A 14,510-nucleotide genomic window follows, 5' to 3' on the forward strand; every position below is an offset into this window, starting at 1 on the left:
TGCTCATATCGTCATGTGGAATCCTCTAGGAGTGTTTTGAGATCGCTCTGAAGATACCTCATAGAGCAAAGAGGATGGGTCACATGCCTGTGCTTACCTCTAGGAGGCACACCCCAGACTCAACTCCAGGCAGACAGATGCCAGAAATTGGACTCTTATCCACCATTGCTGTCTTCTGCCAAGGTCCTGAGTAGCCAGTTCCCTCTCATAGTAAATTAATAAACTGGCCTTTTGGTTTATAAAATAATGAAGTAGATGTGCGCTTGGTGTTTGCTAATAAAGGAAACATGTAAAGCCAAGGTACCATTGTTATGGTCGGCTCCTTATGTTTTCTGCCTGGGTTTCCCTTCCAGAAGGAGCAGCACTTGGGCTGTCAGAAAACTCACCTTGCAGCCTGGACCTTCCTTCCCTCACCCAGGGAATCTCTGCCCAGCCAGTTAAACTGCTTTTCCCTGAGAAAAGCTCTCCAAAGAAAGGATATCAAAGTCTCCAAACAGCCACAACAGATGACTTTGACTTTCCACAGAGCTAAGAGCTGACTCAGCAGGATGAAAAGGTGTAGCTATGTGATACAAACAGCTTCCCCTTGGTGCCACTAAGTGTGCATGGCCACACCAAGCATGGTGCCATCATACAAGACACACTGGAACTACCAAGGGCCCCTTCATGGTAGGACGTTGGCTGGGTATCACTACATCCAACACGATGTCTGCCCATGCCCAAGGCAGGGCACGGACCTTTTGCCGAAGGAAGGGAAGAAGAGCATTAGCTGTGTATCTGAGGCATGGCTCTTACACTCAGTATTTTGCAGGTGGCTGGCTGAATAGACAAGTCCATATAAAGACCTTTTGCATTTTAAGAATGGGATGCACTTGTAAGAAAAACCAGGTAGGCTTTAAGCTCCAAATATGTCCAATGCAACCCCCTGTGTCATTAGGGTAGTGTGGCCCTGAGATGTGAGAAAGGGAAGGCTAATTCTGGAGGGATAGGGGTTTTTCTGTGTTCCAGAGCCTGGTGGAGGGGAAGGGATGAACAGGCAGTACCTAAATCCAAGGTGTAGGAAGTGTTTGCTGCCCAGTTTGGTCATTGCCTTCCGAGCCACGTCATCTAGGTTTCGAGAACCTTCATCGTTCACTGCTACAGAAAGGATCCTGCCATCAGGCACCGCGTTCAAATACTGGACCAGACGCTCGCTCTCCTTCTTGGATCTATAGGTGTCGAATCTGAAAAGGGCAGAGAAGCAGGCTCTGGGTAGTCTTGGCAGCAGTCAAAAAAAGAAATATGCCATCCAAAGATGGCAAAGGCTGGGATTTTTAAGCGAAGAAGTCTTTAGAGAACAATATGTTTAATTATTTTTACATATCATACAGTAATATCCAAGAAGGAGGGATTTGACTTGACTGTAATGATCATTCACTGAGTAAAATCCAAAGACGTTATTGTAGTAGTAGAGACCTCAGGCTCTGGAACGGACATTGACCAAGTCGCTTACTTGGGGCTCTGAGACAGACATTGACCAAGTCACATACTACTTGGGGCTCGGGCCTTTGATGCCTCCCTTTGTCCAGGCTGTAGTGGCTCATATATCTTACAAGAGCCCAACTTTAGGACGTAACCCAGACAACAAAGAGCATGAGTGGTTTCTACCTCTAATCCAGACTGAAACGACTCCTCCAAAGTTCTTGGAAATGGCATGGAGACTGTCCCAGCTCACGTCTCCTACCTGGATCACCCTTCTTACAGCCAGGCATTTTAGAACGATTAGAATATGTCCATTTCTCCTTCACGCGGTAACAGTGACGTGATCCTTCACCATTGTAAATACTGTTGCATTCCTGGTTTTCCCTGTTTATCCTTTTTAAAAAATACTTTATTGAGGTAGGCTCTCTTCACGGTGAAATTGATCCTTTTAACAAAATTTTAAGTGTACAAAACATTTTGGCTGGCTATAGGTATAATGTTCTACAGCAGTCCTTTCTGGGAAGAGCTGATTGTCTATAACTATGGTTTTTTGAGGGGTGGATAGGGTCTCACTAATGTTGCCCAGGCTGCTTTAACTTCTGGGCTCAAGCAATCCTCTTGTTCCAGTCTCTCAGGTAGCTGGGACAACAAGCGTCTGCCACAATACCTGGCTGAGAACTAAGCATCTCAAACTGGACAAAGATAACTCTCCCTCATGCACATAGAATACATATGAAATAGAGATTTCAAAAAAAGTACACAGTGGTGAGAAGAACTTACAAAGGAAAGATAAATCTGTTACAATCCCACCTCCAAATAAAGATTTTGTGCAATTACAATGGATGAATTTGTCTTGCAAGTTAACATGCAAAATAGTTCTAAAATGAATCTAGAAAAATAAGCCAAGACTTTGAAAAAGAAAAACAAAATGGTAGCTGGAGAGGAGTTGTCAAACTTGTTTTCAGCTATTTGCATAACCTGGTCCAAGGTGCTCAGTCTCCCCCACCTTCTCTGCCCCTCCCTGATCATCTGCCCCAGGCTAGCACTTCTCAGAGACCCAGGACCACACCACATGCCCACTCCTGTCTTCACTCATTCCGCCCTGCCTTTTTGCTGCCGAATCAAAGCCTCACTACTTTCAAGAGCCAACGTGAAAGTAGTTGCCTCCTCCTTCAGGTCACCTGCTGGGTACTTCAGCCTGCCTTCATGCTTGTGTGGGCATGACCATCTTCACTCACACATTCGGCTATGATCCTTGAGGTTTCCAGCATCCTTCTAGCAATGGAGACCTGGCGCTGGCAGCATTCTGTCTTTGTAGCCTCCACAGTGCTATCCAGATAACGTCTTATTACCTGGCCCAGTCATGATTAAACGCTAAGCTGCGCTGCTGCAAGTAATAGCATGGCACTGACTTGAGAAGCAGCCCCAAGGAATCAGCAAGCGGTTGAGAAGACTGTCCTCTCCTGATGAAGGCAGGGCTCTCTGCCACACTTTGTGCCCGTTGTGCTCATCCTGACCCCACTGTGGGCCCAGGCCAAGGCAGATGGCTGTCACCAGGGAGCCATGGTTAAGGGTCCAGGCAGATCTGGATTTGAAGCTCAATTCTAATCCTTACAAACCTGTGACACTGAGCAAGTTGAGTCCCACTGAGTCCAATGTCGCCATCCGTGTAATGTGGATGATAACAAAGCCAGTTCAGAATTTTTATGGCGATTAAAGCACACATGGCAACAGACTGGCAGACATTGCACACAGAAGGTCTAGTGTTGTGCTTTTCACTGCTCTTTTGCCAGCAAGCACTTCAGCTCCTGGCCAATTGCCCCTGACCACAGTTGGTCTCAGTGGCCTTCTTGTCCACTCTCACGGCTGTGCCCTAAGCGTTGGAGTTCTGTGTCTCCCTAATGGCACCAGTAGAGCTCCAATGCTGCCTGTCACCCTCTGATGCTGGCTGTCTGGGGTCAGAGCCTACCAACTGACCCCAGAGCTAAGGAAGTTGATGAGAGGGGAGAGAGTGGGAGACCTGCACCCTCTGCCTTCCAAATCTCTCTCAAGTTCATCTACTTCTAACTCCATTCCTTCCACAAGAGGCCTCATTACTGCTGCCATCACTCACCTAGACCAGCACAAAAGATTCCTAACCACAAATGTGGGCTTCCCTCTTACCCTCCAGCATCAACCCATTTTCCATGCTGCAGCCAGAATGTTCTTTCAAATCAGCTCACTCCCTTCTTAGAGCCCTTCAGTGGCTTTGATTCCCACTCAGAATAAAACCCACATGCATACTGGGGCCTTCAAGGTCTGGCACCTGCCGCACCTGTAACTCTGACATCGGTGCCTACCGCTCTTCCGTCTCTTACTGCACACGTGTCTAACTGGTCGACTTCCTGTGCTCTGAGAATGTCATGCCCTGAACACCGCTGGCCCCCTGCATGTTGCTGCTGTCTCTTTATCTGACACAGCCTCACCCTGTCATTCTCAGAGCAAAGACTTCCCTGACCTCCTATTCCAAGCGGCCTCCCCTCGTTACTTCGCTGTGTCTTTTCTCTCCTACCGGTTACCCCTATTTGAACCTTTAGCATGCGTGCGTGATTGTCAGCCGTGTGAGGCAAAAGCCTGGGGAACGATGGGACAGTCTGGGGCAGGTGATGCCATCTGGGGGAAGCCACCTATTTCATTTTGGCACAACCAGCACCTATTCATTCACCCTATGCTGAATGAATGAGCACAGGTGTCAATGAAGGTCAACCTTACCTGTCAGAGTGGATGACTGTGCCTGATTTGGGGTCGATGACGTGAACAATGACACCACGATGGCCCCAGCTCCTTTCAAAAAAATAGCCTCCCTCCATCATGCCCCCTGGGTGGAGGGTCTTGTTCAGAAACGTCCAGGAGAGCTTTTTCTGTCCATGCAACTCGAGTGTGCCTCCCCTCCCAACACCAATGTACTTCAGGCCATAGTAAGGGTCTGGCTGAGCACCTTCATCAGCCCTGCAAGAGAAAAGCTTTCCTAAGTTGGCCAACTCATCCCTTCACTGAACCCACAGAGAACCACCCCCACTCTCTGACTGGTAAGGCGGCACCATAGCACGGCAGCCATGCCTTGGGTAATGGCAGAAGGTCAGGAAGGAAGCATGAGCCAGCTGACTCCTAAGACAGACCATTGGGGGCTCAAAGGCCAGCAGAGGTGCTTAGTTGACGTGCTGCTGCTGCTTCTTAGTTCTAAGTGTTGTGGAGGCAGCTGGACCTGCACTGCACGCATTCTTGGCTATCATTCCTAGAGGGCTCAAGTACTTGAATAGGGACACCGCCAGAGGCAAATACAGTGTGGGATTTTCTGTATGTTGTCCATCATAACTTATTAAATAACCACCTGCAGAGCCTCCCCAAACTATGGTATGATTGGAGGGCAGCTAAGTGGCTGGCAGGGGCTTCTGTAACACAAGGACACAACCCCAGACAGATTTAGTGGACCAGTCTGGCTCACTCCAGTCACCATGTTCATCTTGTTCATGATTACAGTGAGAATGACAGTTCCTGTCTTACTCCAGTGTTTTGCCCTCTTGCCTCCCTCTCTCCTCTGGAAATCATCCCTCCCATCTGATCCAAGAGTAGCATTTGACCCCGGGGATGGTCTTCCCACCTTCCATACAACACGATGCTGAAATTGCCCTGGAAAGGACAGAGGGCACTCCCAGCATGCAGTTCCCCTCCGCTGTCAATCAGGATGTGTCTCGTGCGCAAAACAATGGGCTCATGGTGATCTTTAATGACCAGCTTGCCTGAAGAGGTAAGAATGGGAGAAAGTTAAGGGTAAGGTGATAGGAAACCCAAGGACAGACTCCCTAAGTCCCAGGTCTCATTTAGGCAGGCAACTTCCAAATATTTCTGTGCTTGCAGTTTTGCAAGTAATTACTTTTCTCCACCCACTGTTTTGCAAAGTATAAATAGTGCCCACCTGGGTTACTGTATTCACTGACCAAGCTGCTGAAGGTAATAGAAGCAGGGCTGCTCAGAGCACCAACAACAGTTTCCTTTACAAATGCTGCTTTTACTAAGATTGAATCTTCATCAGCTCATTCCTAAGTGCTCCATGTTGGTTGTTATCTCAAAAACACATGCTCTGACATAAACCCAAAGGATGAAATATTTATTCTGTCCATCTGAAGTCATGGTGACCTGCACCATTGTAGGGCTCTGGGGTGGCGAGATTGGCTTACCTCCCTCTGAGATGTCAATGGAGTAGACGGTGGCAGAAGAGGTGAGCAGCAGCTTCTTGCCCTGGCTGATGTGCACACGGTGGTTCTGGTCATGACCAGGGCTCCAGGGTTGCAGCTCGGGTTCCTGGTCAGGGCACTCAGACGTCACTGCTAAAGACAATGAGATGTCACTTGCTCTCATCCACCTGCATCACCAAGCAAGGATTGATTGTATACTTCAGCTAAAAGCAAGACCTTAGAGATCAGAGAGACCCACTATCTAGGAGGCAGGAGGCCCAGGGTCCAGCCCATGTCTTTAATTACTCTGATTGACAGTGGAGGGGAGCTGCACGGACAGGTCATATCTCTTTTCTGGGTATAGTTTCCCTTTTATAAGATGAAGGGTAGACCAGATGACCACTCAGGACATCCTAAGTTTTGAAGTGTTTTTTTTTGTTGTTGTTGTTGTTTTTCTAGATAACTTGGATTCCCTGCTATTCTGTCCTCTGGAAAGCAGAGTTTGAAGTGTTAACAAAACACTTTCCCCCTTTGCATGAAAATTTGACCTTTGGTTAGTTTCCTAGATCTGTTCCCCTGGAAACCTGAGAAAAATGTTACTGCATAACTGTTACCAAGCAACATTGCTTAAAACAAAAGTGGCCATGGTTGGTAAATGGCCTTAATCTGGAGGCACAACAAATACTTTATTTTTATGCCTGGTAGAGATGTCATGCTTTACTCTTCCTTGAGTGCAGTGAGTCTTAGCACTGGACGTGCCCCCTGCAGGGACCCTGAGTGACATGTGCACAGTTGCAGTAATAGATCATGGTTATCATGGGGCATGAGGCCATGATCCAGGGCAGTGTCCACACTTTTCCAATGCTAGCCTTGTTTCCTCAACCCCGAGCTGTCATTTGAGGGACCCAGGAGAACATATTCTAGGGTCTATGTGGATGGCCAGGACCATGCACATGTGCTGACAGCAGCCTGTGTTTCCCCATCCTCTGTGTTCCAGGGGAGTCTGATGGCCAGGGTGGTATGTGGTCATCTCATGAGTTTTGAGTGAGTAACTGAACCCAACAAGACTCCAGGCGGTGTGGCAGAGATGCTGCTCCCTGGTCTCCATAGAAACATAGGGAGGCACCTGCATTTCCATACAGCCAACAAGGCTGTGCTCCACTGTGGGCCATGGAGGGTGAGAGGAGGAGGAGGGCCTCTGTCCCAAGAATCACCGTGGAGAACAAGGAGAGAGAGAGGTGGGCAAATCAAGATGAGACCAGCCTGGTCAGGGATGAAGCCCCACTGTCCTCCTGGTTTTCTGTAACTGCAAGGTTTTAAAGAAGGAAATAGGAGATCTTAAAATCACCTGAGGTGGGGTAGGGGAGCAGGGAGGTGATGCCGAGGTGAGCCCACGGCAGGGTGGGGTTTCTACTTGGGCAACAAGCTCCACGGCACAGGCCCTGAGCAAGGGAGCCTGGGAGAGGCTGGTCCTCCAGCCTCGAGGGCACAGTGAACCACATCCACAACACAGGATGGGATGTGGGGGTGGGATTCTGGGTCTAGTTCACGCCTGGCATGTCAGTGCTAAATGTTACTTGACTTTTCTTTAGTTATGCCTGCGGGGGGAGGCATAACTGCCTCCAGCACCAGGCAGGAACCCGATGACCACACTGAGCCATGCTCTTTGCTCATCTGAAACAAAGTACAGAGTGGTGCTCTGGGCGGTTTCTAGGTCTGGTTTCCCCTCCCTAGTCCTGCAGCAGCCTTCCTGCGCACTCCATCTGCCTCTCTGTCAACCAGAACTCAAGCTGTGTTTCTCTTTTATTGTGAAGAAAATTTCACATTTTGTGGGGTTCCCCAAGACAACTCTTCCAGGAGGCTCAAGTAGTGGCAATGGGATGAGAAGATGAACGTAAGAGCAGAGTGGCTGCCTGCAAGCCACCATGATGGCCTGGGTTTCTCTGCCCTGGTACTGAGTGGTCAAGGGTGCTGATGAGAGCTGGGCCCTGGAGCTCCTCCTTGGGCTTGTCTCCAGACAGGGCTATTCAGAGGCCCAGGCTACCTTCCACCTGTCCTGGACACAGTGCCCATCTCCAAGGAGGTGGTTTATTCCCCAGCCTTGTGGGGAACATTTGTGGTGCTTGGGGGGCCTGGTGGTCCAGGGCAGAAGCCAGGACTGCACTGGACAAAGATTTCAGGCTTCAGAGCCTCTCTGCCCGGACTATCCTGCTGCCTCTTTCAAATCCAAGTGTAAGGGTTCGCATCAGACTTTGTGTCTGGATTTGATGGCAGTGGGTCTGACCCTGCAGCTGGCCACCAGAAGAAGACCAAGTCCTGACTCTCCAGCAGCTCGGACCCCATGGCTAATGAGACAGGTCTTGGGTAGACATTTTGTACTTGGAAAGGTCCAGCAGTACTGGATCCTCACGGAGACAGATCAATGAGTGGCTGAAAAGGACCGGGGCCTTTGCTGAAATTTCACCATGGCAACCACACCGGCTTTCCCAGCCTGGGCTGCGGGAAGCAGGATTAGAAGGGATACAAACGAGAGCCATTTGGAGCATGAATGACAAGGGCTGGCTTCCACCTGCCTCTGATATCAGAAAGGAGCACAGACCAGAGGGAACCAGAGGTACAGCCTCTTTTCCAAAGGTTTATACTCAAACAACAAGAGGACTACAGGGTACAGAGGAAACACTGGAATTCTGCACCAGAGCACCTCTCCCCAAGGTAGGTCATGACCCTAAAAGATAAACCCAAACCCAGCTCCTGGCACAGAGTCAGTACCGCCTTGTGTTTATTAATTGAATAAATGACAGAAGGATAAATGAATGCATGCAGGCAATAACATCAAGTATTGCACTGAAAGTTGAAATGTTGCTTGCTTGCTATGGCCCCTGAGAACTGGAAAGACGCTACAAAAAATCAGGGTGAAGGTGTTCACTAGCTATGATGCTAAGATACTTCCTTCCATCAGTGAGTTGAGAAAAACAAAGTGCAATTCAACATAAGCTCCCTTCTTCTTATTGTAGAAAAGTATAAATATAATAATAGCATTTAAGAACAAGAGTGCTCCATGGTGACACTCTAAACACCATTCAGTAACACTACTAAACACTACTAAAACATTCAGTAACACTACTAAACACCATTCAGAATTTAAAAACTGTCCTCTGTCTCTTGCCCTCTTCTGCCTCATGGTTGGTTTATTTGATTGCTGATTCCTGTAGCTCAGGTGAAATTGCCCTATGCTTCCAGATGTTAACTTAAAATCACTCAAGGAAGCCTGGCACTGTGGCTCATGCCTGCGATCTTAGCTGCTTGGGAGGCTGAGATCAGGAGGGTCATGGTTCCAAGTCAACCCATGCAAAGCATTCATGAGACCCCATCTCCAAAATAACCAGAACAAAATGGTCTGTAGGTGTGACTCAAGTGGTACAGGACCTGCTTTGCTAGTGTGAAGCCCTGAGTTCAAACCCTAGTCCTGCCATAAATAAATAAAATCACTGAAGAAAAAATCTGATGAAACTGAGACCAATATATCTTCACCTTGCTCAGAGCATCACAGCTGAAAAGGGCTTCAGTGGCCCCAGATCTTATTACACAAAGCAGCAAGGGAGCACAGAGATGAAGTGGTTCACACAGAGGTGTACAGCTGGATCCCAGATATGTTTTTTTTTTTCTGGTCCTCTAGAGTGGTCTTTACATTTTTAATTGCTAACAATTGAGCAGTCTGGAGTTTTACATAAAAATCTAGATTTCAGATTCCTCTTAAAAATTCACAATATCCCACAACAGGCAACCCACCTTCCTACACGACAGCAATCACCCAGAACTGAGGAATGGATGTCCACTAGAGGAATCTCAACCCCTCCTTGGTGACCACAGTCCCCACTCGGCCAGCTTCACTTGTTTACGTCAGGAGCCAGGCTCTGGCAGACACTGAGTTTGCAGCCCTGATCCTAGACCAACCCATCATTTTGTGGATGGCGAGACTGAGGACAGGATGAGACTTGCCTGGGTTCAAAGAGCGGTGAAGAGAGGCTGGAGCCAGGCCATCCCAACCCTGTGCCTGTGCTCCCTTTCCTGCTCCTCCCCAGCAACGTGGGGTGATGCTTTTCCTTGCTTTCTGGAGCTCACCTGTGGATGTGGCCCCTGGGCAGCAGGCCAGGAGGAGCCAGCTGATTGTCAGTGCAGCCTTGAGAGAGGCACCCTGCTTCCCAGCAGCAAGCATCCTGCAGAGTGCACCTGAAACAGAAGTTCACTGCAGTCAGCAGGCACCTTGGGGGGCTGGGATCAGTGTGTGTGCAGCATAGATACGGAGACAGATGGAGCCACAAAACACAGAGGCAGGGGACAGAATCAGTGTGCAGGGCAGACATGGAGACAGACAGACAGACACATACACACACACACAGAGGCAAGGGACAGAATCAGTGTGCAGGGAAGACATATGGAGACAGACAGACACACACAGAGGCAGGGGTGAGGGCAGGGCCACAATAAGCACTTCATGGGCCCAGAGTCCTCATTAGCAGCTTCCTCAGCTACCATGACTCAGGCTGGACAAATACACCAGGCAGAACTTGTCACCCTCCTGCCCGTGTCCTGTAGCTCATAGTCTGAGTGCCGTATGGAATTCCACCCTTGGCACTCAAAGTCCCTTCTCTGCAGAATGAAGTGTTTTTCTTAAGAAACAGGAAAGAACAAAAATAGCCCCACTGAACACAAGTAGGGAATTAGATGCCACCAACTTGCTGTGTGATCTCAGCGGATTCCTTTAGCTTCTCTGGGCCTAGACTTCATACTCAGCCAGATGAAGATTTGGACTGGATGACTTCCAACCTTTATGCTATCAGTCTATGTTTCTAAAACTAGTCTTGGAGGATAATATTGAGAACCTAAAAACAGATGCCTGCATGTTCTAATTCTTCCCCACAGTCAAGTGCCCCCAATATCCATCTTTTTCCTTCCTTGGGAATAAACTGCTTTTGTCTGGGCACATGACCTCCCATCTAGGGTAAAACACTACACTGCTCAGTCTCCTTTGCCTTAGCTGTGATTTGGAATCAGGTTCTGCCAACATAGCTGAAGTATTGTGTGGTGTGCAAATTCCAGCAAATGCCCTCCAGGGAAGGGCAAGAAAACTTTCTTCCCTCCTTCCTCTGTCCTGCTGGCTGGAATGCAAATATTATAGTTGGTTCCTCAGCAGCAATCTTGGGTTATGGAGTAGGAACCATGCACTGAAAGCAGCAAAACAAAGGCCCTATCCCTGTGTAGAACAAAAAGCTTTTGATGATAGATTTATTCTTACTTTGAGAGAGAATTAAACTTCCTTTTCATGTCTGTGTACTTGAAGCCACTGTTGGCTGAATATGTGAACCTATCTAGAGAAACCTCAAGACAGGAACCTTTAAAACAGTGATACGAATATAATGCTACCTGGAAAAGTGTGCTGTATTCGAGCCTCACGTGGCTCACAGGGAGTGTGGACTGGGTTTTGGGAGCAGCCGACTCTGGTTTCTAAGCCACTTCCCCAGGTCCTGCCCCAAATATGATTGTAGCTGAGCCTATAAACAAACAGCTCTTCTCCCACATGGAGAAGGGGGGCCAAAAGCTATCTCACCCCACACAGCCTCCTCCCTCCAAATCAGTTCTGCTACAAACGTGATCACCCAACCCTTAGGTTCAGAGTGAAGCTCTTTGTGTGAGCTCAGTGAGTTGGGGCAGGAAAGAAGGGTCCAACCCAGCATGCCGGGCTCCCTCTCAGGTCCCTCCCACACAGGTGTGTTGGAAGGCCAGGGAGGGGTGGCCACCCTCCTCTCAGAATCAATGCCCATGGTGTCCTCTGTGCAGGAGCCCTGCCTGACCCAGGCCGGCTCTGCAGAGAACAACAAGGCCCATTCTCATTGCTCCGGCAGAGCTGGTCACTCATGGGGGCACCTGGGCAGGGAGCGTTTCCCATGGCCCCTGCAGAAAAGTGCTTCATTTCACACTCCTCAGTTGAATGGCGGGACACTGGACAGAGGTGTTCAGTGGTCTCGGGGGAAGCCACAGCTCCACTTTCAGGCCTCAATCAGTTTTGAAAAACTGAGAGCCAAAGAGCACACAGTCCCGTGGGGCTCTTCTGAAGGAGGCCAGTAAAGAGACCTCATGTAAGGGACAGAATATAGGCAGCAGCTGCTGCCCTAGCCTGCTGGCCACCCCATGAAGACATCTCTGCTTCTGTCTTTAGACTTCCCCTGTGCAGAGTGGGAAGGTTGCTGACGTGGAGGCTGGAGCTCTGATATCTTATGATTGTGGCATAGGTCATTTCAAAGGCAAAAAATTAACTTTGTTGATGGATGTAAGAACAATTGCAGGTGGGGGAATCACACTCAAGCCACATTTCCTTCCATCATGGGGCCCTGCTGTGGTATCTTGGGCAGCGTGAGCCACAGGGGCAGACACCTCTCAAAGACACCTCAAGAGAGCTCTGGTAGTTGGGTGAGTGGCGTGGGCTCTCTTCCCCGAGTACCCATGCCGTCCAGAAGCATTCTGCTGCAGTGAGTCCTGAAAGGCTCCCTGGGAGACTTGTCTACCGAGCGAGAACAGCTTTTCAACTGGCTGTTAAATGCTTCTAGCAGTGGATGTTGGGACTCTGCTTCTGGGCTGGCAAGACAGTCTTGGAACAGACCCCGGCTGTTGGAGGCCTCAGAAGAGTGTGCTGGTTCCAACACTGGGAGTCTCTGTGTTTGCAAGGCTGGCTGACCAGTGCCCTTATGTTAGAGAACTACTGAAACAGTATGTCATGATGGCCTGAGCTGACTTGTTCTTTAAAGAGTGAGGAGAACACCTTCTGCAGAGCCAGTGTGGGAGAAAGGGCAGACTCGCTTGTCTGAAGGCTGGTACAGTGGGCCATTCCACAAGTCTTTACAATACATGGCTGATTTTCTAGATGGTTGGCTTCTCTGAGTCCAGCTGCTCTTTGGTCCTCCTGTTTGCCAAGTCTCCTAGGGTCAAGGAGATGCAGAAGCCTCACTTGCTTTATCTCTTGGCTCCTCCCCACTGCGGGGCTCATCAGATGCCTGGGACTCTGCTTTCTCCTCAGGTGTCCTAGTCACAGTTACCTGGAGAGCACCAAGAGATGGAGAAGTGTGTAAGAAGAGCCTCCAGAGAGCCCCAGAGAGCCCCAGAGAAATGACAATCCCAAGATCACACCTGATGGCATCCCCAGACCTGCCAAAGGGAAGAGAATTCCTGCCAAGGCCGGAACTTCCTGCAGGGATTTCATGGGAAGGCAAGAAGGTTCCAGTTAAACTTTGAGGCAGAGTGACAGGGAGGAGCATCACCCTCCTGTCAACCCTGCACAAAGGCAACAGATGCAAGCTCAGCTCAGAGACTTTCAAGACAGCATGGCACCTTGGCCTGTGAGCACCAGAGTCCTGAGTGCCAGCCATGCAGTTCTCGCTGGGAAAACCATCTAAATACTCACTTTTTAAGTCTGTAAAACTTGAATGGTGCACCCTAAGTCCCAAGGTTGTGGTGGAGAGTCAAAAGTGATAGTCGATGTTTAGACTGTTTTGCACTGTGCCTGACCAAGTGCTCCAGTGGTCCAAATTATTGGTACCAAGGCCACTGGTAGATGACATCTGAAAACATGGGTTTGAGTCCCAACCTTGCCTTTTATCAGCTGTATGACTTTATGGAGGTCACTTAACTTCTCTGTGCCTTGGTCTTTTCATTGTTAAAATGGGAACGATAACCATGTGATCAAGTGGTACTGCTGTGAAGATGAACTGGGAAATGTTAGCTCAAAAAGTGTCAGTTCACACATCCCTGGTCTCTGGATTGCATCTCTGAGAGGGACAGGAAGGGATCAGATTTGAACCTTGCCTTTCAAATATCTTGCTGGCAAGAAGACAGAAAGGCAAGCATACAAGGAACTGGACTCACAAGTGGCCAGCTACTGTTTTCCTGGGTAAAGGAAGGTAAAGAAGGCACACCACTGACCACATAGAACAATCTGGAGTTCATTCTGTGCCTCGCTTAGCAGAGCTCAGGCTGATAATGGAGCTGAGCCTTTCCTTTAGAAAACACCTGTGTGCACAGCTCACCTTTTCTGCAAAGAGGCAGCAGGCTCTGCAAACAGCTTCACCCTTGGGGATTCTCTGGGGCACAGTTTGATTTGCTCACGTGTCTGTTCTGGGCTGAATATTGCCCCCCAAATTCATATGTTGTGGTCTTAATACCGTACCTCAGAATGCAACTGAGTTTGGAAAGGGGGTCTTTAAAGAAACAATCAGGGAAAAATAATATCATCCAGGTGGGCCTCCCACAGCTACCATCCAGGAGATGGGGATCCAGACACATGCAGGGCGGCCTCAAGAAAACCAGTCTGCCAACCCTTTGACCTCAGATTCTAGTCTCCAGAATGGTGAGAAAACAAACTTCTGTTTTTAGTTCACCCAGGCTATGGCACTTAGCCAGGGCAGAGCCAGGACTATGGTCTGGAGACGTGTTAAAGGCGTGGTTCAGTGCCATTGGAAGGTGGAGGAACTTCAAAAAGGTGGGGCTGAGGGGGAAGTCATGTCATCAGGGAATGAGGGCATGCCCGGGAGGGGACCGTGGGCCTCTGGTCTCCCTCTCTTTCACCTCTTGGCCATGGGTGATCATTATGCTTCCTGCCAAGATGTGCTGCCTCAGACAGGCCCCAAAACAACAGGACCAAGGGACCGTGGACAAAACCCTCTAAAACTGGAGGTGTTTTTTTTTTTGGTAGGACTACGGTTTGAACTCAGACTTCGTGTTTTCAAAGCAGGCGTTCTACCTCTTGAGCAACACTTCTAGTCCATTTCGCTCTGGTTATTTTGG

General features: G+C 49.1%; 1 protein-coding gene across 2 annotated transcripts in view; it reads right to left on the reverse strand.

Moving 5' to 3' along the window:
- The window catches only part of Cemip (cell migration inducing hyaluronidase 1), a 143,151-nt gene that overhangs the window by 54,892 nt on the left and 73,749 nt on the right, over positions 1-14,510 (reverse strand). The window contains exons 2-6 of one of the 2 annotated variants that reach the window (XM_020181136.2): positions 9,798-9,905; positions 5,679-5,825; positions 5,102-5,240; positions 4,213-4,449; positions 1,044-1,223 (exon numbers count right to left, since the gene is read on the reverse strand). In XM_020181136.2, coding sequence (XP_020036725.2) covers positions 1,044-1,223; positions 4,213-4,449; positions 5,102-5,240; positions 5,679-5,825; positions 9,798-9,891 — 797 coding nt within the window. In that variant the 5' untranslated portion in view covers positions 9,892-9,905. Of the gene's footprint in view, positions 1-1,043; positions 1,224-4,212; positions 4,450-5,101; positions 5,241-5,678; positions 5,829-9,797; positions 9,906-14,510 lie in introns of both variants that reach the window. The other variant, XM_074061780.1, reaches the window with a different exon arrangement.

This window comes from Castor canadensis, chromosome 19 (assembly GCF_047511655.1).
Source record: "Castor canadensis chromosome 19, mCasCan1.hap1v2, whole genome shotgun sequence".
NCBI lineage: Eukaryota > Metazoa > Chordata > Mammalia > Rodentia > Castoridae > Castor > Castor canadensis.